Source organism: Malurus melanocephalus, unplaced genomic scaffold (genome assembly GCF_030028575.1).
Source record: "Malurus melanocephalus ecotype Western Australia unplaced genomic scaffold, MMel_1.1 scaffold_188, whole genome shotgun sequence".
Lineage (NCBI taxonomy): Eukaryota > Metazoa > Chordata > Aves > Passeriformes > Maluridae > Malurus > Malurus melanocephalus.
In genome coordinates, this window is record NW_026623420.1 from 865,661 (window position 1) to 888,160 (window position 22,500).

General features: G+C 40.0%; 1 protein-coding gene across 3 annotated transcripts in view; it reads left to right on the plus strand.

Moving 5' to 3' along the window:
• The window catches only part of ZNF536 (zinc finger protein 536), a 337,374-nt gene that overhangs the window by 137,019 nt on the left and 177,855 nt on the right, over nucleotides 1–22,500 (plus strand). For all 3 annotated transcript variants that reach the window (XM_057373165.1, XM_057373166.1, XM_057373167.1), the window contains exon 6: nucleotides 18,015–20,186. In XM_057373165.1, the coding sequence (XP_057229148.1) occupies nucleotides 18,017–20,186 (2,170 nt within the window). In that variant the 5' untranslated portion in view covers nucleotides 18,015–18,016. The remainder of the gene's footprint in view (nucleotides 1–18,014; nucleotides 20,187–22,500) is intronic.

Consider the following 22,500-nt stretch of genomic DNA (forward strand, 5'->3'; position numbering starts at 1 on the left):
CTGCTCAGTAGTATTACAGAGATATTTTTGAGCAGGAAAGAGTAGGGTGAAACCCTTGCCAATCTGCTAGAGAAACTCTAGAACAGTGTGTTGCTGTAGTTAAATGGTGTGTGCCTTATAATGAAATTACACATGGGTGATTTTTTTTCTTTTAAAATGTTTTGTGAATAATATGTTCCAGGCCAATGTTGTTAGATTTAATTTCAGATTGTTTTAATTTATTGAAARTAACTTTTTAGGGAAAATAGTTGAACTATAGGCCATCTTGATTTTTGTGTTCTGTGTTGACAACTGCAGGGTATGGGTAAATTATTGTCTTGTGTATGTGGTCATTATTTGCAACAGTAAGCTTCACATCTCCGTGGATTGGAGTTCCACCCTGAATCCATTTATGGATATAGATTCCACGGATTCAGTGTGAGTTTGGACCAAGATTCATGAGGTTTATTGGAAAGACTCTCACTAGGCTGGTTTTAGATTGGGTCCATATTTTTAAAATTTGTGTCTCCCACTGTTTTAAGTCTTGGTATTTCTGCACATCATGGAGCTTGGATGCTTCGTGATTTTTATTAGTTGTTTTTGCCAGCCCATATCCTGTTGTATGTTTGGTGGGACTTCCACAGTGAATAATTCTTCAGGAAAAGTCTGGTAGCTTCCCATGAAAAATATAACACAGGTGTTTTAATGAAATAAATTGCAGTTTGAAATGTCTGATTTTCTTATCCCTGGCAAAAGACCCCAGGATGCTGCAGTGAGTTACCACTGCCAGGGTGGATCTGCCTCTCTAGTGGTTCCTGTTCCCAACATGTGAGGAGCAGGTGGAAGTTTAGCTCTGATGAAATCAGTGAAATGGGTCTTTCTCTGAAGGCTGTRCTGTTTACATCACATTTGCCAGGAGCATGTACACTAAAAATTACAGTGAATCAGTTAACTTGTGCTAACATGTTACCTGTGATAAGCTGCTGTAAACCAATTTTCTGATCTTCTGAATCTGTGAAAGCTATGCTGAATTTAACTTGACTTTGGATGGTTATATTTGAGTTGAGAGAGCTCAGTCTCTTGCTGTTTGTTATTAGCTATAGGAGCCAGGGTGAGATCAGAGTTCCTTTGTGACAGCAGCCAGAGGCTTGGGGTGTTATTTCAGTAACTTTATCAGTCTGATCTAAAATTAAATACAAACAAACAAAACAACTCCAAACCAAATTAAATAACCACAAACAAATGAGTAAAAAACCACAAAAGGTTGAGACTGACTGCAGTGCTGGTAGGGAAATTTTGTTGATCTGGATTTTAGACACAAAAGAGGGAGTGAGCACAGACAGTCTTACAGGACAAAGTGTCCAGTGGACAAAGCTGGTCCAGTTCTCCCCATCACTGCATTTTCTTTCAAGAGAAGTTGCCTGTTGCAGAGGGATTTCATGATATCAGCTCAATCCCACTTAGTTCAGGTAGTTGAAAACAATCACATTGAAATAGATTTTCCCCATTTCTTTCCCTCTCTCTCTCTCTCTCTGTAACTGTTATATTTGTTATAAGTTCTGCAACAAATCTGAAAGTAATTTATTCTTCTTTGACACTTATGAGAATTTAAAAAAATGTTGAAGGAAAACTAGTGCTGTAAAAGCAAGCAGGAAAACTTGGGTACTTTGGAACATAAGTGACTTTTTTTTTCCTTAGCCTTTTTCATACTTGATTAGGAAATGTCCTTGTTTAAGAAACAAAGTTGTATAATAAACATATTAGTAGTGTTGGAAGTAAAACATGTTTTCTTAATACATTGGTAAAATTATTCAAGATCAGTTGACTCTTCTGTAAATATGCCCTTAAGGTCAGGAGGACCTTTGGTTCCAGTGCTGTACAAATGCCATTTGCATAAGTTCAAATTGTCCAGGTCCAGTTTTCAAACACAACCAATCTTTTGGCAGCATTTCAGAATTTACAGTTGCATTGGATTGGTGATGATATTTGGGCTTTCTATTTTTTAGACTTTGGTCTCTGTTTAGTAGCTCTTTCATATTTTCTGTGGAAGATAGAATAGACATGATCAAATCTACCTTCTGTATTCTATGGGATAGTAGAGGGAATCACTTTCAGCCTCTTGATCAAAAGACAGGAGAGGTTGACTTCATCAACACAGGACATTTAAAAATGGATTGCTTAAAACTTTTTTTTTTAATGTAAAACTTCTTACGTCTCTGAGAAACTGCAGAAAAATGTTCTTTGTGCAAGAAATTTTGGGTCTCAAGTGGAGCCCACTTTTGGTCTTTTTGATTTAGTACTGGAAAAAAAAAAACCCTAAATTTTTGGGGGGGGCTACAAAAAAGGCTTGTTCCTGAAGAGTTGCAGGAGATRCTGGAGAGCTGGACAGTGTGCTGATCAGTCAGTGGTGTTCCAGCCTGGGAATGAGGAGGATTCTCCTCCTTGACCAAGAGAACAGGGGCCAAGGATCTGCAGAGCATCCTGTGGTGTCCCATGCTGTTTTCTGCCTTGGCACAAGGCACTGGTCAACATCCCCACAGTGGTGATTCACTTCGAGTTACTCATTTAGGAAAGATTCAACTGCTTTATGAATGAAGGCAGACATTATCATTTTTGAGAAATCTAACAATAACAGCCTACCAGATTCCAGAGAATAATAGCAATGACCAACTGTGCAGGTCAGAGGGGCTGTGAGTGTGCATTCGTGAGGACTTCAGCTCTCCTTTGAGAATATCAGACAGAAGCTTCTATTAAAGTGCAAAGTATTGTTATTATCTTTGTCCTTTATACATATTTAAATAGTACATGATAATCATCTCTGTGAACTCTTAACTATTCATAAAGGTGGCTGTCAGTTAGAGGCCTGAACCAGTACTCCAGATCCAAATACTTAAAATGAAAGATCATACTGTAACCTTCTGAGAATTATTCATAACCTTTGTGTAGGAGGAGTTTCCTTTTAGGAGACAGGCCTTGCAGATGATTAGTGAGTGGGGAATTTAATTGTTCTGTTGGGGTATCGATATCCAAGAATGGTGGAGAAATTTTGCCAACTTGGAGTYGTTTTTGGAGATTTACCTGAGGGGAGATCAAGGGGCAGGGGATGATGAAGGTAAAGAGTTCAACCATCTTTCATCCTTCCTGGTGTAGCATCATCTGATCTGGCACARGGAGTCCCTACAACAACCTCCAGGTTACAGCTTCATCTACCTGTGTGCCCCCCACTGCCCCCAAAGAAAGGCTAAAGAAATATATGAAATTAAAGTTGTGTAGAGACAGGTTTGCTCTGAACCATGACATTTTGAGAATTTCATACATATATATATTTAGCAACTCAGTATTCTGTTAGCACAAAAATTTAGGTTGGAGTCTTCAGGTTGAGTGTAGTGGAACGGACATTTCAAACCATAATTTTCAGCCTCTATGGACTTCCCAAATATCTTCCTCTAGGGCTCTTGTATGTTTTTTGGCCTAAACCAAACACATCATTCTGACTAAAAATTTAATCAGAGGCATAGACTGACAATCCATGCAGGAAGTGTCTACCTTGACCTGCTGCTGGTCATGAGCCCAAAGCCACATGCTCCTCGTGGCTCTGCAGTCAGAGGAGACCATCCCAAACAACAACAACCCAGGAGGAGGGGGCAGAGCAGACACCAGACAGGTGGGCAGCACCTTTCCTTCCAGGAGCATCCTGCAGCACTGTGGGGTCTTTGCAGGTTTTCCCAAGGGTTTTCCAGAGTGAGAGCACTGCCTGTTTTCACACACAGCACATCCCTTTGGAGCTCCTCAGGCCTTGGAAGGAGCAGTCAGTGCTTCCAACTCCAATGGGCTTGTGTCCTTCCTGGAGAATTCCACTCATCCTGAGTGAGGGAGACACTGCACTCCTTYCTCTAGTTTATTTTACCCTCTTGGTATGCAAAGTATTCTTTGTTCATCTTCCTTATTTATTTGAATGTTAATTGGTCCTTGTTAATTTGGTTTTCTGTGCTGAAAGCCAAGGTCAACAATGAGTCCTTCCACGTTAGCTCTCAGTGTGATTACAAGGTAGTGCAATGCATCTTGGAAAAATGTAGAAAGAAGCCTTTTCCCTGTTCTTAATGCAACCTTTGTGCTAGGTAGGGGTTTGGAGGTTGAAAGAGAGAGAGAAAATGTATGTTCAGCGCACACTGAAGGGGTCTTATTGATTGAAAGGGACTGTTAAATTAAAAGACAGTTGTTTTGAAAGCAAAATATCACTTGACCCCGAAGAGACAGGCAATTGCAGCCCTGGGGTTAGGTACAGCAGCAGCGCTGGTTTTGCTGTGGGAATGCAAACTGCAGGCCTGAAAAACACATCTTGCTTTTTCTGCTGCTTCCTTGTTTGTGCATGCAACTTTCAAACTGTTTTTTCTTGCTCTAAGAGCAGTCTCTTCTGAGAACACCCTTCTTTTGGGCTGGAATGGCCATTTTGTGAGATAAAAGTAAGAATTTTTGTCTAAACCAGATTCTGTTCCATGGGGCAAAACAAACAGAGCTATCATAACACTTTAAATAGTAATCAAATATGTTTATCTGTTTGCATTCAAAAAGGTGGGAAGGTAACTTGACAAGATGAAAGAAGGAACCAGATTTGTGTACCCCCCCTTCCCCAGTAACAGGTATAGAGTTTTAGAGAAGACTTCAAGGCAAAAAGAAAAAAGCATAGAATATACTGTTATGGTGTTATTTTTGTCTTTCATTTTTATGACAACTTATTTGTACTTAAAGGAATCTTTCCAAAGAGTTAAGAAGCATCATTAAATAAAGACTGTGAAATGTGCAATATGGCTTATTTATTTAAATGTTAATTGGTCCAACGAACACTTCTAATTAGCTCTATATTTGCTTAGCAAAAAGTTTTACAAATTCCAATTGTGAAAAGCAGCTATTTTGAGCTGGTAAGCATGTTGCAGAATCAGCTATGATTTTTCTATAGTTCTCAGCCCTTGAAGGCACAATTTAATTTTTCATGTATGCATACTAGCAACGGTAAACACTTGCGAGTGTAAAGAACCTTCTTTAATTAGCTGCACAACAATTAAAGGATTCACAAACTAAATTGAACCCTGTCTCTGTGCTTACTAGCTGAATTCTACCACCTGTCACAACAGCACTTTGTTCAATCTGTTATGCAAAATCATTATAGCAATATAGCTGAGGAAAAAAAAAGAGAAAACAGCAATTATTTCTTACTTTTCTCTTGAATGGGTTATTTTGGGTTATACTGATGTCAGGTTCATTGAAGCTAACCTTTTGAAATCTGTAACAGCATAATACTTATATGGCAGGCTTAGAATAGCTAGAAGAATATTTTGTTTTACCCTTTTAAGAGCAAGTGAGGCACATCCTGAAAGTACGGTACTTTCTCTGATCATTTGGAGGAAAAAAACCCACCCAAACTGTGCTAACTCCTGCAGCAGCCTGTTATTGCTCTTTGTCAGGCAAAAAAAATGACCAACATCTAATAGAACAAAATACTCTTTTGTTTTTAAAGCTTGTAAGGCAATATGAAAACTAGTTTTAAAACCCACTGGTTTCCTGAAGCTGAGAGAGCTGCACTTTTAGCTTACCTGTCCTGGCTTCTGACACTTGTGATTATTCTTCAGCTCTTGAAAATAAAGTAGCACATAAATCTAATCTATAAAATACTGGACTTTGTGTTAACTTCATTTTTCCTTCAAGCAGAAGTGGTTGAAAATGAAGAAGTTTGCAATTTTACAGAAGAGCCTCACCTGTCCTTTCGATTGTGCCCCTTTTTGAAGGGAACCCAAAGCACCGGGTGCACAAGGACATTGGTGGGGTCCTGATTTGCACCCCCATGGACAGGAGTGAGCTCTGWCTGCTCCTGGAGACCTGCCTTGGGCTGTAAAAAGCTTCAGGCATCATTTCCCCTTCTCTGCTTCCTGGCGGGTGGGCGTCTGGTTACCCCCTGTTCACTCTTGCCACTGATTTTGTGTTGAGTAGARCTGCAGGGCACAGGAGGAAGGTGGGAACTGGTGAAAGGGCAGCTGGGGCAGGAGGTGGGCATGGGGAGGAAGGGTGAGGGTTCCATCAGTGTCCTGATAATCTGCCCTGCTGAGATTCCTGGCTCCAGCCCTGGCAGGATGCTCTGACCCTGCTCCCAYGCCAGTGAAACCAGGGGGTTTGCTGTGTAAGGACCATCAGGTTGCACTCAGTGAGCAGGACCCGTTTGGGTTCCTCTTTCTTGTGCTGTGACAGCTGACAGGAATGTGGCCCTGGCTCTGCTGCAGGAGGGGCACAGGTATGCTCTGTGTGTGCTCAGAGCTGAGGAGCTGAAAGAGAAGCTGCCTGCTGACAGCTTCCTGAAATCATATCAATAACATATTGTTAGCTCTTGTGATTGAAGCTAAAAGAGTCTGCTGTTGGATAAAGGATACATGATATGGGCATTTCATAAGCTGGGGATATAAATGAATAACTCGGCTCATTCACAGGACTTTACATTTTTTACAGTATAATTTTTATACCATTGTCATTTTACGATACTTTTGGAAAACCCAGAAAGAGAACAAAGAAATTGTTTAATAACACTGTGAGTTTGGGGTTTTTTTTTCTGAAAAAGTTAGTAGGAAAATAAGATTCAACAACAAAAAAAAATGAGAAAAAATGTCTTTTTTTTTGGTTACTTAAAAAAAAAAAGAAAAAGAAAAAAGAAAGGATAACTACAAGGAAGCCAGATACTTTGATTGAACATGGCTTAAATTCTCAGATAATTTTGCACTGAAGTAAGAGAAACCACAATTTTCTCTATACATCTACTTCTTGCTTTCTCACATCAAATAAGAATAGTTAGTCTATTCTGAAGTATAAAACTGAGGAGATGAAAACCCTTTTAATTAGAAAGAAGTATAATGATCTCTATATTCCTAAGTGAGGGTGCAAGGGGCTGGAATTGAGAACAATGAGTTTCTGCCTGGGCAGCCAAAGCAATGCAGTTGCCCAAGCAGGGATTTTGTGTGGGATCTCCTGAGTGCTTTGAGCTTTGGGGAATTTGGGGTTCAGTCCTGTATCAGAAGGGTCTCTCTGATGTCCCAGTGCAAGCAGTGGGAGTCCATCACTGCCTCCCAAACCACTGAGTCTTTTCCCCCTCCTTTTGCCTGATTTTGTGTTTTGCTGGAGTTACCTGGACCCAGGCAGGTTTGCAGTGCTGTAAATGAACAYTGAGTGAAGCGTTGCACGAGCTGGAGAAAGTGAACACAAACTGCTCATTTGCACAGGTTATTCAAGAGGCTTGAAATCATTTCACTGAGAGTTTGTCGTGTTTATTTGTGTGTTGCATTGAAAATTCTTGCAGTAAAGCCCTCCCTGTTGGTCCCTGGTCCTTCTGGTAACAACTGCAGCTGCTCTCCTGCTCTGTGGCACTGGAGGCTCCTGGATGCTGTCAGTCACTCGAAGGAGTTTGGTCAGAGCTGTGCRTGGCCAGAGCTGGCTGCTGAGGATATATTACAGTGAGCAGAGTCCATCTCCCTCCTGACTTTGCAGCTGTAATTGAACTTGCCAGGGTCTGTCATCCTGTGATTGCATTTATCAGACTTYCTTTGTCAGCTGTGTTGCCACTCGCCTATCACCACGAGAAGCTGTCTTTTCAGCCAAGGGCCTGGAATGTTGCAATTAACATCAAAATTATTTAAAGGATTTTTATCCTGCAGATAACTTTGAAATGTTCCTGTATTTTTATAGCATTCGTTCTCGCCCCTGTTCATCATGTACCTGCAGTGTGTCTGCCAGGTTTTCAGTGCCCGTTCTATTAATGTTCAGCAGAACAATCTCCCTGCAACAGGTGGAGAGGATTTTAAAACCAGCCAGGAAAATACAGGGAAATACCCCAAATGAGTTACTTTTAGGRCAGATGTTCCTGTTTGGGGTTTTCTTCCTCCCTCTGAAAGAGCAGTGTGATATATATTTTTTTTTGCTGCTCTAAAATGACATATGAAAAGCTTTTTTTCTGGAGGTATCCTGGGCCCAGGGAGGGTGTCTGAGCAGAGCAGGGTCTGCTAACCACACCCTGGTAAGCCTGAGCCACTTTTCTYGGTGGGAAAGCAGCTTAGGAGGTACAAGCTGGCCTTGGAGTTCCCAGCTMTGCTCTTGTGATCATGACAGTAATCAACTAATATAGTTAAATGGCAGAAGCAGTAATACATCAGTAAGAATATGTGCAGACCAGAACACCAATAGAATAAAGGGGATTTGTGTTTTCTTCTGCTTCATTTTATTTGGTGATAATTAAGTACATTATTTTCTAGCCTTAGTTTGGGTTGTGTTTCCTCATTTGTCTTTTTCCACTTAATTSTRTAAGRAGTTTGCTGTTTCTACTTTTTGGGRGACCACAAACACAAGGAGCATTCTGAGCAATTTTCCTTCTATTTTTCCTGCATCATCTCGCCTCATAGCATCCCTGCCTATTTCAGCTGCATCTTTTACTCCATATCATTCCACTGAAATGAAGCCTTTCTCAGCTTTATCTCTTTTTCTTTCCCTGGAAATTAGTATAAAATTAATATGATGAATAATAAGTCATTGAAGCCACTCATATCTAAGAATCTCTATGAACATCTAGATTATGCATGGTATTTTTTGTCACCAAGTCCAGAGGTGTTATAGGGAGAGGAAAAATAAATCAGTTGGGTTGAGGGAAGAGAGGAGACAAGATAAAATTTGGAGGTAGAAGGTATTAACAGACAAAAATCTCAGTTTTTAAAAAATCCAAAACTCTGCAGTATTTTAACAAAAAAAAGTTTTATATGGACAGGTTTGTCATGAGTTAAAAACCCCAGTATTTTCAGCAGTCAATTAGGTYTGATAAAGGAAAGCTCTCTGGCATACTGGACTGAGCAATGGGAGTCAAGAGCTCTGGATGATGTCCCTGGCTTCTTTACAGAGGATGAGCCATCTATTTAAGTCAAGATACATGGCAAGCCTTTTCCTAAATGAGTTGTGGAAATGATCAGTTAGGGATACTTATTTCTGCAGTGCTGAAATTCTGAAAAACTTGGTCCCTTTAGAGCCTTTGAGAGCCCTGAAATTGGGCAAGTTACCTCMTAATTTCTACCTGTTTCCATTTCTGTTGCATTAAGATGTTGGATATATCTGTTCCCAGCAAAGAAGCATTTAGCAAACATGTTCCCCTCCTGTCTGAGTGGATTGGTCACAGCATGATTTGGTGCTCCATGGGCTGGGGGCCTTTAGGGAATSCTTTAGGGGGCAGGAGCTGGTGGGAGAAACTGCTGGGGGAAAGGAGGAGCTGGACTCCTTCCACATTTGTACTCTGGCCCTTCATGCTTTTCATGGGGGTGACATTGTTTGTAATGTTGGTTTCTTTTAAATATACTGACCTTGAAGAGTTCAGCAATTTATCTTTTCATTCTCTCTATATTTGTTCTTCTCCTTAGTTCCCTGTTCAACATTATTGGAAGTAAAATAAATGCCCTTGCATTATACATGTACTTTGGGAGCATGTACTGTCACATATGTTCTCTTTCATGTGCAACAGGTTATGCAAGGTTTAATGTATTAATCTTTCYTTTTTCTTAGAACATTTTCTGAGTCACGTAGTTTCTGTCTCGATGTCATCACAGGTAGCCCATATGCTTAGTGATGCATTGTTTTGTCTACAGCCTAACTCAATAGCATGCAATTTGGAGCATCCTTAATTATCCTACAGACCATTTTGTGATAATGAAACCAAATATGGTGTAGACTTGGCTGACATCTCTGTGATATTATTTGGCATACCAAATATTTCTGTTTTAAATATARATTGGTTACTGCTTCTTCAAAATACGCATTCCATTAATTAAATCTATACTTGAGACATTTTCCCCCACCCCCCAAGCTGTTGCAAGTATTCTCCTTTTCCTCATTCTGTATGCAGATAGCATTGGGTTTGGGCTCTCTAGCTTGACAAAAAATAGGCTAACCTTGTGGTCTTCAAGTCCGACAACTACAGTTGAGTGTGCAGTGTCTTTCCATATAACTAGGTCTTTTGTTCCACTAGAGAAAATTACTTAATTTGTTAGAGAGCTTTTTTTTTTTTTTTTTTTTTTTTTTTTTCCTTAAAGTTTTATTTTAACCATTTTTTTCCTTAAACCCCTTGGGTTGAAGGGGGGTGATTGATGTGATTTAAAGGATCGCTGTGACACAGGAGTAAAGGACAGAATTACGGTGCTGTTGTCGTTGGCAATCCCACCCACACAATTTAATCCCTCCCTTAACCAGATTCCCAACATTTTGCATAAAGTTAAAGGAAAACTCTAACTGGACCATACACTTCTTTCTGAAACTCTCTTTATTCAGGGAYGTTCTGTTTATGCATTTTCCCTGGCAATGTGTGTCTTTGTCCCTTGAAATCCATCTATTTATTGCAGTGACACCTACTGCTGAGAGAGCTGATCCGCAGCAGGCTCGGTTACTGTTAAACTTGGCCAACAAGCAGCTCCTGACTCAACCAGCAGATGTTTCTGTGGCTCAGGTCAAAGGCAACTTATGGACTCGGCTTTTTTYGCTTTGCTCCTAGCATTAAGTGCCAGGAAAGTCAACACTAGGTACAGACAGTTGACCCGACCAGTGGCAGGAGGAAGTGAACCAGGGCCCTGAGGATCTGCAAAGACCAAAGCATTAGTCTGTTGAGCCACTGTGCTGGCTACAGGCCAGCAGTTTCAGACAACTGACTATCTGATTGCATGCCTGGATTTTAGTAATGATTTTACATACTTATTTGATGATTTGTATCCAAGCTTATGCTTCTGACAGGTGCCCTTGTGAACAAAATCTCGCTGGGCTGTGGCGTGTGAATATTTCACAGTCAATCATACTTTGATCTTTGGGACATATGTGTGTTTGACCTTATATTTGGTTGTGCACAAAATCTAAGTCTAAGCCTTTGTGAAACGAAAATAAAATCATCAACCCAGCATTACGGGTTTGGATTTAAATAGTTTCAAACTCTGCTTTGAGTTCTGTGGTCTTAACTCTCCTTTCTTGATCTCTTGGTAATTGGTTCAGGGGGCCTGATCCTCCTGTTCCCACCCTTCTGAAATACTCTGCCTTTTATTTGGAACTTTTCTGTGTGAGAAATGCAGGATTAAGAGGGTCAGCATTATGTATCTTTTAATATTATATAATGGGTTAGAGCATTGCAGCCTTCCCGTGCATTGTAGTGTCCTCAGATGAGAATAGGATATTCAGAGCCCTTTCCATGCTGTAAAAATGACAAAAAATGAAATCATAAATGTGCTTTGAAAAGTCTTCCAGGCATTTTATTATTTTATTTGTACTGTGTGATGGTAAAGTGGTTCATTAAAAGCTTAATTTTAAGGTTTCTTCAATCTGATGTGGATGCCAGTTAGATTAATTAAAGTGAATGATCAGATAGGAGCTACAGGAAATTGATCAAATTKGAGAGGGTTTAATCAGTTGTATACATTCCAAATTACATGAAAATAACAAATTTACTTTAAAAAATGCTGTTTCTAAAGTAACAGGAGCTTTAGTTTAATGAAGCATTCCACAAATAAGGCTCCGATTTGAATTTTGGTGTCACTCTTATCTTTACTTTTGTCATCGAGAGATCACTAGGAAAAAAAAAAAGCAAAATGAGAATCAATGTTTATAAGCTAAAAAATAATGATCCCAGATGCAACCAGTGCCTGAAAAAAAAATCATGKTTTTTTTTTTAATATTTTTAATCTACTGAACTTTCAGTACCAATTATCTATCTTTCTCTTCTTTGGAGCTGACTTCTTAAGTATATGCAAGAGAAATAGAATAAATAAGAAGGAAAACAGATTTTGCTAAGTCACATGCAAAGTAGCAATAAATCAAACAGCTTGTCTGCATTCTTCTAATCTTTCTATTCTAATCTGTGAGTTAGATTTATAAATGACCTCTCCTCTCCTCTGTGCTCATCTTCCTAGATTGTGATCACAAGCAGTTCACAGTCCTCCACTCCATGGGTGTTACCAACCAAAGGCTGTTGTGGTGATTTATCTTCCACTGATCAGTTATCAGTCCCAAAGGCTGTGCCAACTAGAAAGTACCCACAGATGTAACAGGTATTTTAGAAAGCAACTGTCTTCCCAGCCCAAAGCAGAGGCAGCACAGCCTCAGCAAACAATTTCTGTCTGCTAATGACTTTTGAAACTTCAAAATCCCTCTGCTAACCCTTCTTTAAGACATAAAAACTGTTTGTGGCGTGAGTTGGCTCTGTTGTAACTAAAGGAGTACTTTGTTTTGGAATCAATAAGCGGCTTGTTCRGATATCAGTGCCACAAGGCAGCCACAGCTGTGTCAGATCCCTTCCCTGGTGCCCCCTGCACGGTCTGGGTGCTGGACACGGCTGCTGCTGTCTTATATATTTTTTTTTAAATTTTTAAAGACATCCTGAAACCATATATTTTCCTAATATAATTAATTGTATTATTGCCYAAGGAACAGGACACCTACTTAACCATAACTCCTATGAAGTCGATGCAATTACTCTATTTTGCATAAGTAAAATGAGAATAGAATCTGGACTAATGTTTATTTCATTTTATCAGCCTGGATAATGCTGTCCTGGTGGCATTAAATGCAGCTGATCTCTCCCCTCCCCTTCTGTGCACACATGTTTCTGTTAAAATCTAACTATTTACATCTATGTCTCTTAGTATTGCCTACAAATCAGTCAAAGAAGAGTAGGTCATCTATCCTGCCCTACAGTTTATATATTAATCATCTGGCAAATAAACTGCTCAGTATCCTACCCACCTCAGTAATATTTGTGATGTAATTTGTTTGGATGCCCAAATGTCACCAGCGTTGATTGTAAGAGATGAAAAAAATGTACTTGCTCAGCACACCAAGCTCTGGGCTAAAATGTAAGCATGAAATCTCTGGTTTATTTTTGTAATAATGTTTACAGCTGTTTAATGACCCTGAAAGGGTTCAGTAGTCTGGTGTTCTGTATTTCTTAACAGGAGTGTATTATGCTTATAACAGCCTTAGTTCAACTGTTTCTGCTACAACAATAAGAACAATATTTAATAAAAATTCAATATATATATTCTGGTCTCAGCAATACCTGTTTATGAGTTGCTGAGAACTGAAGCAGTCTGTATTGGAGTGTTTAGAATTTGCCAGTGGACCACAAGATAATGTAGATGTATGTGAATTTTTTAGCTGGAAAGATAAACACCAGGTCYATATTCTGCAAGCATAAGGAACAGTGTGTGTAGCTCTAACTGCTTAGAGGATCAGGGCCACAGCGAGCTTGTCGTTGAAACACGTGAGCTTGTAAAGCATTACTTTGCTTACTGAACTGTAAATCTTTTAACTAACCTAATCTAAGCTATAATAACAGCACAACAGTGGTTTTAAAATGACTGTTTTCTCTACAGCATTGAAGAGGGGAAAGCTTCAGTGTGTGTGTGTGTGTGTGTGTGTCCAGCAGAAATGAACAGGTGTAAATAAGAGCTGAATTTGGTCCATCTGTTTACAGAGATGACAGGTGTGTGTCTGCACATATGTGTGTGTGTGTGCATATGTTTACATGTGTGCGTAGGCGCAGATTTATCTTTAAATTCTGTCATTCTGCTTGCCATATTTTTTTCCCCTCTGTTTCCAGCAAGAGGAAGCTGAGCTTCTCGTATTACATTAATGTAGTTGTGATGACAGGCATTTCTGGTGTCATAATTGGTTTTAAATTCCAGTAATCCATTTCAAATAGTTAAATAAAATCTGTGTGTTCAATTGAAATGGCTAAAGCCAGAACTTTCGCTATTGATATCACAGGAAATAGTCTTGAGGGCAAAAATGTGAGCGAAATCAAAATAACTATTAGTATCATCAAAGGGACTGAATGTCTCGCTGTACCTTTGTGYAGGAGATGAGAGAGTGTTTTTATAATATCTGTGTCCCATTGTGAGGTTCAGGAGCTGAGTTCCTCCTCAGAGGAGCAGGATCCTGGGCACGGAGTGGCCCCGGATGGCCGGGGTGGTGCTTCCCAAGGCTGCTCCTGCCCTGCCCAGTGCASTGAGCCCAGCTGGGCTGTAGCAGGGTCAGCTCGGGGCTTTTTGGCCAGGACAGCTCACTTGGGCAAGAGTGAGGGTTTATTRGGTTAGGAAGGGCAGCCCGTAACAACTCCTGATCCCAACGTGCTCTGTATGGTGCTGCATCTTGAGGGACGCTGTCTTTGCACAACATTTGAGAGAATTAAAGGTCAGAAATTTACTCCRTAAACTTCAACAAACATATTTTGAATTTCTTAACAATCTCAAATTTGATTTGCAGTTCATTTTGTAAACATTTGTTAACTACAGAGAACATTGTGCTTCTGTTCCCAGCGCGAGAGATGGCAAAACATTCTGTGCTCTCCTTACACGAGAGATCAGGATCATGAAAATAATGTAATAGACCATATATTTTAAAATTGAAAGCTAGATGTTTTCCCTACCACGGAGCAGCACTTGTAAATTGACATTTCCAGATATTTTGTTTTTGAATATCTTGACACCAAGGAGGGTACCATGGACTGGATGAGCCTCCCCAAGGAATGAAAACCCCTCACCCCACGTGGTGTGACCCTGTCTGGTCACAGAACTGGWCAGGGATGATGGATAAAGAGGGACAGAATGAAATTGCTAATTTTTTTTTTTTAGAGAAATTAGGCAAATTAGATTGAGTTATCTAATTCATAGTGGAATGATGGATGAAGATGAGTTTTGTTCCTGTCTTGTATGCGGATACAGGATGAGATTTTGGTAGGTTTTGCTGTGAAAGGGCTGAAAAATACCAAGAGCTATTTCTGTGAAAGCTGAAGAGCAGCAGGGTCCCTGTGTTCAGAAATACTGTAACTGGGCAAGGCAGGAGGAGAAWTTTCACAGGACAACACTTTCAATACTGTGGTGGTACTTTGCAATGAAACCAGGTTGGAGTGAGGAAAAGAGGAGACAATTCAGAGCCAGAGGAAGGAGAAGGGCCAGGTAAGGGTGGGAATGCAGCTTAAGTGAAGAACTGTTCATCTTGAGATTGTGGGGCTGGATCCCAGAGACTGCACAGATGATCAGGRAAGGCGGCATTCGGAGCTGGTTGTTGCTCACTGAGGCTTTGCTGACCTTTCTGCATATTTAATCAAAAATATGTAACRTTTCCTATGCCAAGAGATCCATGTGTGGGGCTTAGGTTCCCCGAACTTGATCCAAAATTATTAGTGTTTAAAATAAAATGTATTCCTCTAAACTATTTTTTTTTGCTTGTTTTATCTATAGTCTACATGATATGTTTGTATATGTTTTTGGAAGACAAAAAATAGCAAAAAAAGAAAAACTGGAAAAACTTACCACATTTTAGCTACAACTGCTGTTRTTACTTTATTAAAGTTATCTTTGAAAAAGAGGCACATAATAATTAAAATCAACCACAGCTTCCCTCCCCAATCCAAATAACCATACRTTTGAACTGATGCTTAGGGTTAAACATCAGAATTAATAAATTCCACTGGGATCTGTCAGCATTTCCAAACTTYGATAGAGCATAAAATGCTAGAATTAACTACCCAAACATTTCTGAGCATGTAAAGGCACCAGGTCCTACTGAGATCAACTGGAAAAATGAAATTTAGACTGCATTTTTGAAGCTGTTATAGAGTAATGACAATTCACAAAGACCTTTCTAAATCTTCTTCAATGTATGTGTGTGTCTGCAGATGCCATGCATTTCTTGAACTGTTGTGTTCTTGTTTGCCAACATTATTATTTTTGGATTTTTTTTAAAGTACATGGACAGATATTCAAAATCTCAGTCAAGTTCAGGCAATGGCAAATCTAAGCATCATAAGTCTTAAGTKGTTTAGTTAATCCTTTTGAATGTGAAATTTGGTTTGTTCCAAAAGTTAAGGAAACTTTCAAAAATTTAAAAAATAAAATAAGTTTTTGGGTGTACCCACATTTTGAATGATTGTTGTTTGCTGCATGGAAAACTTAAAAGGAAATTTAGAATTTTCCTTGTTTGCTACATGAGAACTTGACTAAGTTCTCCTACTCCCTACCTTTGGAAATCAGACACTGCAAGCTAAACTTAAGTGTGGGTCTTTTATATTTTTATCTTTTATATTTGATTTTTTTTTAGTATTTTTATAATTATTAACATATTAAAAAATGGGTTCTCAACATATAACCTGAATCAGAGGACTTTTAAATTTTGAAAAAGTTCTGCTTTATATATGGGCAAAATAACGTAGCTCACATTCATCTTTAATACACATGAACATAACTCTTTCTTCCTTTCTGACAAGATCTGCCCTGTGTCACAACCTCAGTCATCCTCTCAGGACCAAAGAGGTCTYCCCTGGAAGACCTCCCAAGGCTTTTTTTAGGCCCTAATTCTACAAATAGTTAATAATGTCTGGAGCTTTGCTTTCAAGAGTCACCCTTTGAAGTCTGTTGGACTGCTCCCATGAGCACAATYACAAAGTGTGTGCCAGATCTGGACCTTGAATTGTCCATCAAGTGGCCACAGTGAAGCTGTGTGAGGAGTGGTGTCCACCCAGAGTGTGCCTGGAGCCTTTGCAGAATTCACAGTAAAAAAATGCTTTTGGCCAAAGCCAAAGAGAACAATGACCAAATGAATTTTTTRAGAACGTGTAGAGTTCAGTAGTTTTGTGAGCGAATAAAGTGTCAAATCACTCAGCTGAACAACAAAAAMCTTAATGATGTTCTAATATAACCTTATAGCATCATATAGTTTATGAATTAGTTATGTGAAACTTTATATTTTAAACAGAATTTTATAGATACATTATATCTGTATAGAGAGAGAAGTGGCAAGGATGGATTATTGTGGACAATTACCCAGACCAGAGCAGAGCACTTGTATTTAACAAACAGCTTTGAATTCTAATTTTCTGCAATATACATAGTGTAGCCACAATTTGTAGTCATTACTGTGTATTAGGAAAGTTATTAAAATTCTTAAACTTGTTGAGGCTTTCCACAACACCTTCCCCAGATTTTAATTGGTTTTATCTAGTTCCATAAGAGAGCTCTTTAAAACAAATCAAASTGTCTTAAATCACATGTCTTACCCATCGAAGGACAGAGATATTCCTTCTATAATCTGGCAAGTTTTCCTAGGAACAGAAATCTGAAGGTTCTCAACKACGAATTAAAAGACTTGGCAGAAGATAATTTATGTGCCTTTTGATGGGCTCAGTTTCAAAATGACAAAATAACAATGTTTTGTAACAGAAGGGTTAAATCTTAATCTCAGAGGTTTACAAAGCTGCTAGTCGCAGTCTCCTTAAAATTTAATATACCTCGTTAATGCTTACTTGCAAACACTGAAGGATTTTTATGATTATAATCATGTGTTACAGCACCTAGTACTGTTTCTAAGCAGCATACTAATCAGCTTAATGAGATATTACTGCACTTTTTGTTGACTAAAGCAAAATCCCTTTTATTGTTCTAAAGCTTGTCCTTTATTTTTTCCCAAAACATTATCTTGTTTTATTGTACACCAGTAAATATCATACCATCGGTTTTTTGTCAAATCATAAAACYATCTTTCTATTGTAGAATGTGTAATATATTGAATATGGTTAATGGAACCGAAAGTTACAAATGGATTTCTATTTTTTTTTGGGCTGGCTTTTTAAATGAAAATGGGGAAGATGCATAAGATTTCTTTTTCTATAGATTTAGACAGGTGTAGTTTCACAAGAAGGACAAAGGGAGTGGTTGGTAACACCCTTTGCCCCTTCTGTAATAATTAGATTTTGAATTGGTTACATATTTTAAAATAGTAATTAATAGTTCTTGGTAAACATGMAGAATGATGAAAGTACACGTATGATCAAAATTGTGTAGCACAGTTGGCACTTAATACACTTTTAATTGTTTTTACACTAATTCCTTTGCATCATTATGAGTAGGTAAAACAAAAAATGCAAATTGTATGTCAGTGATTCAATACTTGTAAGCTTTTCATAGTCTGAATCTCAAATATCTTCTGATTTTCAGAGATGGAGGAAGCTAGTTTGTGCCTTGGTGTTTCTTCAGCTGTGCCAGAAGCTGACGCCCATCTCAACAGCACCATACTCAATGGGCAATATTCAATGAGTCAGAAGCTGCACCAGATCACGTCCCAGCTCAGCCATGCCTTCCCGGAGCTCCAGAACAGGCAGAACCCCGAGGAGAAGGCGTCAGTGCCGCTGGAAGACAAAAGTCACATGTCCATAGCAAACCAGCCCATCAGCAGCCAGATGGCCCTGCTGGCAAACCAGCTCAACAGAGAGGTGGACACCAGCCTGAACGGGCGYGTGGACCTGCAGCAGTTCCTGAATGGACAGAACCTCGGCATTATGTCTCAGATGAGCGACATYGAGGATGATGCCAGGAAAAACAGGAAGTACCCCTGCCCCCTGTGCGGGAAACGCTTTCGATTTAACAGCATCCTGTCGCTGCACATGAGAACTCACACCGGAGAGAAACCCTTCAAATGTCCCTACTGCGACCACAGAGCAGCTCAGAARGGCAACCTGAAGATACACCTGCGTACTCACAAGCTTGGGAACCTTGGCAAAGGTCGTGGGAGGGTCCGAGAGGAAAACAGACTTTTACATGAGCTGGAGGAGAGAGCAATCCTTCGGGACAAGCAGATGAAGAGCAGCCTCTTGCAGCCGCGACCTGACGTGAAAACACAGCAGCACAGCCAGCCCATGCCGCTCGCCAACTGTAACCTGTCTGTGCCACCAAACCACAGCACACCCGACATTTCAAACCCTGTCCCCTCTCCAAAGCCCGTCAGTGTCCAGGAGGAAGTCGTGGCTCAGACAGCCGGGTTCAGATGCACGTTTTGCAAAGGCAAGTTTAAGAAGCGAGAGGAGCTGGACAGGCACATTAGGATCCTACACAAGCCTTACAAGTGCACTCTGTGTGACTTTGCGGCCTCGCAGGAGGAGGAACTGATCAGCCACGTGGAGAAGGCTCACATAACTGCAGAGTCAGCACAGGGCCAGGGCTCCAACGGCAATGGGGAGCAATCCACCAACGAGTTTCGCTGCGAGGTGTGTGGCCAAGTGTTTAGCCAAGCCTGGTTCCTAAARGGCCACATGAGAAAGCACAAGGATTCCTTTGAACACTGCTGTCAGATCTGCGGGAGGCGATTCAAAGAGCCTTGGTTTCTTAAAAACCACATGAAAGTTCATCTGAACAAGTTATCTGTAAAGAACAAATCTCCTAATGATCCTGAAGTACCTGTCTCCATCGGCAGCATGTCCCAGGAAGCTCACGCAAACCTGTACTCAAGATATCTGTCCTGTTTGCAGAGCGGCTTTCTTCCTCCCGACAAAGCGAGTTTAAGTGAACAAAATCAAATCTATAACAAAGGAGACATGCCCATGAAAGAGAAAGAAGTCTTGGGGAAGCTCCTTTCRCCCATTTCTGGCCTTGGCCACAGCATTGCCGAAGGGGATAAACATTCTTTATTGGGCTGTCTCAATCTGGTGCCTCCTCTGAAATCCAGCTGCATAGAAAGGTTACAAGCTGCCGCCAAAGCAGCAGAGATGGATCCAGTAAACAGCTATCAGGCCTGGCAGCTCATGGCAAGGGGAATGGCCATGGAACATGGCTTTTTGTCTAAAGAGCAGCAGATACAGCGCAGCCACGAAGACACTTTGGCAAATGCTGGAGTTATGTTTGATAAGGAGAAGCGGGAGTATGTGTTAGTAGGAGCAGATGGCTCTAAGCAGAAAATGCCTGCTGATTTGGTTCACAGCACTAAAATGGGCAATCAGAGAGACTTGCCAAGCAAACTAGACCCTTTAGAAGGCAGTAGAGATTTTTTGTCACATGGTATGAACCAGGGACTCGATTACAACTTACAAAGTCATGGAAACGTAAAAGAAAAGCCAACTGAATGCCCGGACTGCGGGAGGGTTTTTAGAACATACCACCAAGTGGTCGTTCACTCCAGGGTCCACAAAAGAGACAGGAAAGGAGAAGATGACATAATTCAAGGTGGTCTSGATGAGCGGCGTGGGTCTGGAAGTGATCAAGAGTCGCAGTCCGTCAGCAGGTCGACAACGCCGGGCTCCTCTAACATCACCGAAGAAAGCGGAGTAGGTGGGGGTCTCTCGCAGACGGGGAGCGCTCAGGAGGACAGCCCTCATCCTTCCTCACCCTCCTCTTCAGGTATGATACCTTCTCCTTCCCTCTCTGCACCGAAAGCTTCGTAGCTGCATTTGCAATCCCGGCAGCAAAGTAGTTTTATGCATTCTCGTGTCAGGTGGTTTCCTGGACCCACAGGGAYGAGGTGTTATTTGCCAGAACATCTGTGTTTGGGTTCCTGCAATGCCTCTGAGGTTAATTCTCGGCTCACCCTTTCCCCTCCAAGGGCAGCTTCCCCAGCCTTTCAGCTGACACCGTCCCACCCTGCAGGGGCTGAGCAGCCACCAGTGGCAGTGCTGCTTCCAGGGCCTCTCCCTCCACCTTTGGGAARGTGGTTTTTTCCTCCTCTTCTATTCACGTGTCTCTCTTGCAGATCCTTCCCTGTCCTTCGTGTAAAAGGGTGAGGAAAGATGCCTTCTTTGAGCTGTAGTTAATAAACAGCACCTCAGCTCACCTCTCTGATTGCCCTCACTCTGACAGCYACGTCAGTTCCTTAGCTGAGATATGTCCTTGCACCTGGCCACCAGACTGATTAAAAAGAGATTCAGAAATACAAATTGCTAACCTTTTGACAACCTTCTAACTTATGTGTAGATTTTAGCCTATATGAAGCCTTCTGCTAAATTCACATCCATTTGAGAGTACAAAAAAAATAGAAATTGGACTGAAACATTTTAATTGTATTGTATGTCATGTTAACTTTCTGTGTATAAAATAGCCAAGCARGTAATATTTCATGGGAGATGTCTATAAAATATTGAGCTTCCTGGTACAATTTTTAAAGTTACTAGCCTATGACTGCTGAAATAAAATCTCCAAGTAATAACAGGTAAGATTTCTGGCCTCATGTATATTTCCAAAGTCACTTACTAATGGATAGTAAATTGAAAGTTATATCTTCAGCCCTTTATAAAGAAAGCACCTCACTAATACTGTAATCATTCTGCAAGCCTAACAACAGAGGAAATCATGCCATAACAAATACTCTGTTACTAATGGCAACATTGATTTCTGCAATCAGCCATTAAGTCTAGAAAATGAAAGACAGTTTGAGGTACCTTAAGGCATTACATTGCCCACTGTTAAAGAGCTGGTTGCAGGCTGTTGAGGGTAATTCTTTTTAGCTTTTTTTCCCCCCAGTTTCGATAAATATTTTAGTATTGGAGGCAATTCACTGTTACAGTTATTAAGTATATGCCAGTTTACTTTTGTTGTTCTTGTCATGCTCCAGTATACTCCACTTCTGAGGCCAAATTAATATAAAAATAGTGGTAGTTTGCTGGCTTGTTACAAACCAGTAAAGAAATTGTTAAGACACATAAATCTGCACTCCACATTCCACAGATTCCTATAGTACTTAATGCTGTTGTTTAAATACCCATGAAACACAGTCTACTCTTAGAGTCATAGCCTMGTTTGCAATTTATTACTGGTGAGACACATTAGAAAATTCTGTGTAGGAACAAGGCTAACAGGCAAGAGCTAATTTCATACTATATATAGTTGTTGAGATTGTTTTAAGAGGATTGAAAATATGTCAGGATGAAGAAGATTATTTTCCTAACTTTCACTTTTAAAAATCCTGCACATTGTGGTGGGGGGGAGCACTCCTCTCTATTATAAGTGTCGCTTTTGTTTTGCAATGCTATGGAGAAATCAGAAATAAAAGATCCTGAAATCATTCATATTTGGTCTGAAGCCTTTCAGGGCTGTCAGGAAAAGTTTTGAAAAACACAGTCCCTGAGTCTTCTGTGTGAGGTTGAGTTGATAGAGATTGAAGAGGATTCAAAACAATGCATGTGAAAGTTGGTGTGTTTTGAGTGCCCTGAAAACTTTAATTCCAAGTGTTCTGGTTCGTTAAATGTATTGTTGKGGGAAGTTTTTCCTGTCTTCAGAGACAAAAAACCCTGCAGTGTTGCTCTCTCCAAGGCCACTAATTTAAAATTATTTTTAACTTGAACTACCATTTATTTAAAATGTTTGTTTTCACACCTGATGCATTTATATCAAAGCATGTGAAAATGAAAGCAAAATATGTGCAGTAAGAGTTGCTGGAAGCATGTTTGTTTTACTGAAGAAAATACCTTTTATATTGATATCTGATTGTCTCCTTTAGTTACTAGTAAATATAAGTAGGTGCTCAGTGTTATACATCCTGTCAGGGAAAGTGTGCACATTTTTATAACTATTTAATCAGATGAAAGGAGTATTACATTTTAACAGAAAAAAAAAAACAAAAACCAAAAACCCTAAGTATTGTTTAGCAGTTGAAAGTTAAATTTTATTGCCATGTTGCTGTTGGACTGTTCATCACTATGGACTGTGTATTTTATTATTA